Source organism: Anser cygnoides, chromosome 17 (genome assembly GCF_040182565.1).
Source record: "Anser cygnoides isolate HZ-2024a breed goose chromosome 17, Taihu_goose_T2T_genome, whole genome shotgun sequence".
Classification (NCBI taxonomy): domain Eukaryota; kingdom Metazoa; phylum Chordata; class Aves; order Anseriformes; family Anatidae; genus Anser; species Anser cygnoides.
In genome coordinates, this window is record NC_089889.1 from 15397489 (window position 1) to 15399610 (window position 2122).

The following is a 2122-nucleotide window of genomic DNA, read 5'->3' on the forward strand; positions in this document are numbered from 1 at the left end:
TGGGGATGGGGTGGGGATGGGATGGGGACGGGATGGGGATGGGATGGGATGGGGACAGGGCGGGACAGGACGGGAGGGGATGGGGATGAGATGGGGACGGGATGGGATGGGGAAGGGATGGGATGGGACAGGACAGGATGTGGACGGGGTGTGGACAAGATGTGACAGGGCAGGGGACAGAATGGGATGGGACAGGACGGGATGTGGGGCTGCAGCAGGACAGGATACGGGTCAAAACAGGACATGGGATGGGATGGGAATAGGACAGAGCACGGGATGGGGCGATGGGACAGGACAGGGGGGCCGCATAGTCCTGCTTGGTGCTGCCCACTCCTTAACACGCTTGCTAGCCATAACCTGGAGATGAAGCACCTGCCTGGCGCCGACCCCGAGCTTGTACTGCTCAGCTACAGATACGAGGAGCTGGAGGTGAGTGGGTCATGAGACACTCATCACTGCTGCGGAGTCTGGGGTGGACGGTGCTCTACTCATGCTGGTGCAGGTAGAGCCAACAGCAGCACCCTGTGGTACCGGCTGCTCAGTGGGGTGCTGTGGGAGAGTGGTGGCAGGGGCCTGCAACCACCAGAGCCCATGCCTCCCAGTGCAGGGCACCTGGGATGGGTCTGAAGAGGCTGCAATCCCTGTCTCTGTGCAGAGAATCCCCCTGAGTGACATGACCCGGGAGGAGATCAACCAGCTGGTGCAGGAGCTGGGCTTCTACCGCAAGGAGACGCCTGATGCCCCTGTTCCCGAGGAGTTCCAGTTTGCCCCTGCTAAGCCTCTGCCCACCCTGCAGCTCCCCAAAGCTCCTGCAACTGACAGCAAGACCCCATCTGAACATGACAACAAAGAACATCCAGACCTCTAGTGAGCGGTGCAAAGGGTGGGTAGAAGGGGTGGAAGGTCCTGCAGCCTTAGTGGGTGAGGATGAGGATGTTAGAACAGCTGCCTCTTCATATGCAGCTGGGAACAGATCCATGGGGTGACAAGGGTTTGACCGCGATGCAGAGAAATCTTTCCAGCTCCCCCCACTGTTGCTCAGTGTTCCATAGCCTCTTCCCCGAGGATGCCCTGAGCAGCTCTAGACTTCAGCAGAGGCTGCCTGTGCACTGAGGACATCCAAGTGAGCCGTATCTGCCCGTTAGTGCCTTCCCCCACCCCAGCCATTGTGACATGGCCAATCTGAAGGAGCAGTAATCTCATTGTTCCTTTACCGTGCCCCAAGGTTTAGTCAACTCCTGGTGCTGGACAGCGATATCCTACCTGCACAGGACAGGATGAAACCCTCAGCAGAAAGCCCCAGGTGCTGAGAGTAGATGTGCTGAGTCCTGGAGGTGGGAAAGCTGCCTCCTAGGAGGGTATGGCTTTACACCACCAGCAGGGTTGCCTCATATTGAGCACACAGTAAAACTTTTGCTTACGATCCGCTGCATATTGTCATCTTTCCAGGGTGGGCTCAGTGGGGCATGCATCAATGCCTGGAGGAGCTGGGTGCCACAGAGCAGCTGGCAGAGGTGGAGGGGGCCACAGGGTCACCCTGGGTGCCCGGTCACCACCGGCAGGCTGACATACCAACCCCCAGACCAGCTCTGCGGTTCCTGTGCTGCTGCGGGCAGACAGATCAGTCAATGCAGCTTCGGGCACAGCTGCTCACATGGGGGTCAGGCAGATGGTGTGTAAGCCCAGGTCTGGGTCCTGTGGTGTAGATCTGAAGCCCACCAGCTGTGTCGGCCCTGCTGAGATACCTGGATTTGACAGAGCAGGGAGCAGCTGTGCTGCCTGCAGACCTGGCTCTGTTTCGTTCTGTTGGGAGCATGGGCACTTCTCTGTGCCAGACCTGGCTGTGGGGGGCAGTAAGCCCTCAGCTGGGGTGGGACATGAATGGTTCCTCTCAGCTCTGGGTATTGTCCCTGTGCAGGAGCTGTGCTTGCCACGTGTCACCTCGGGGACAGGTGAGCAGGCCTGCATACAGATGCAGGCAGAGGGGTCTCCATGCAGGTGGGGCTGCAAATGCCCCCGGGCAGAGGGAGGCAGCCTTGCACGCTGCAGGCAGGTTGCTCCGGGGGCTCCATGCAGCCGTGTGGCTTGGAGGGGGTGGGGAGAAAGACTGGATGCAGAGGCA

General features: G+C 59.8%; 1 protein-coding gene across 2 annotated transcripts in view; it reads left to right on the forward strand.

The window, feature by feature from the left end:
• The window catches only part of SELENOM (selenoprotein M), a 2136-nt gene extending 713 nt beyond the window's left edge, over positions 1–1423 (forward strand). The window contains exons 4-6 of one of the 2 annotated variants that reach the window (XM_066979103.1): positions 351–429; positions 656–883; positions 964–1423. In XM_066979103.1, the coding sequence (XP_066835204.1) occupies positions 351–429; positions 656–868 (292 nt within the window). In that variant the 3' untranslated portion in view covers positions 869–883; positions 964–1423. Of the gene's footprint in view, positions 1–350; positions 430–655 lie in introns of both variants that reach the window. The other variant, XM_066979102.1, reaches the window with a different exon arrangement.
• The last annotated feature ends 699 nt before the right edge of the window (positions 1424–2122 follow it).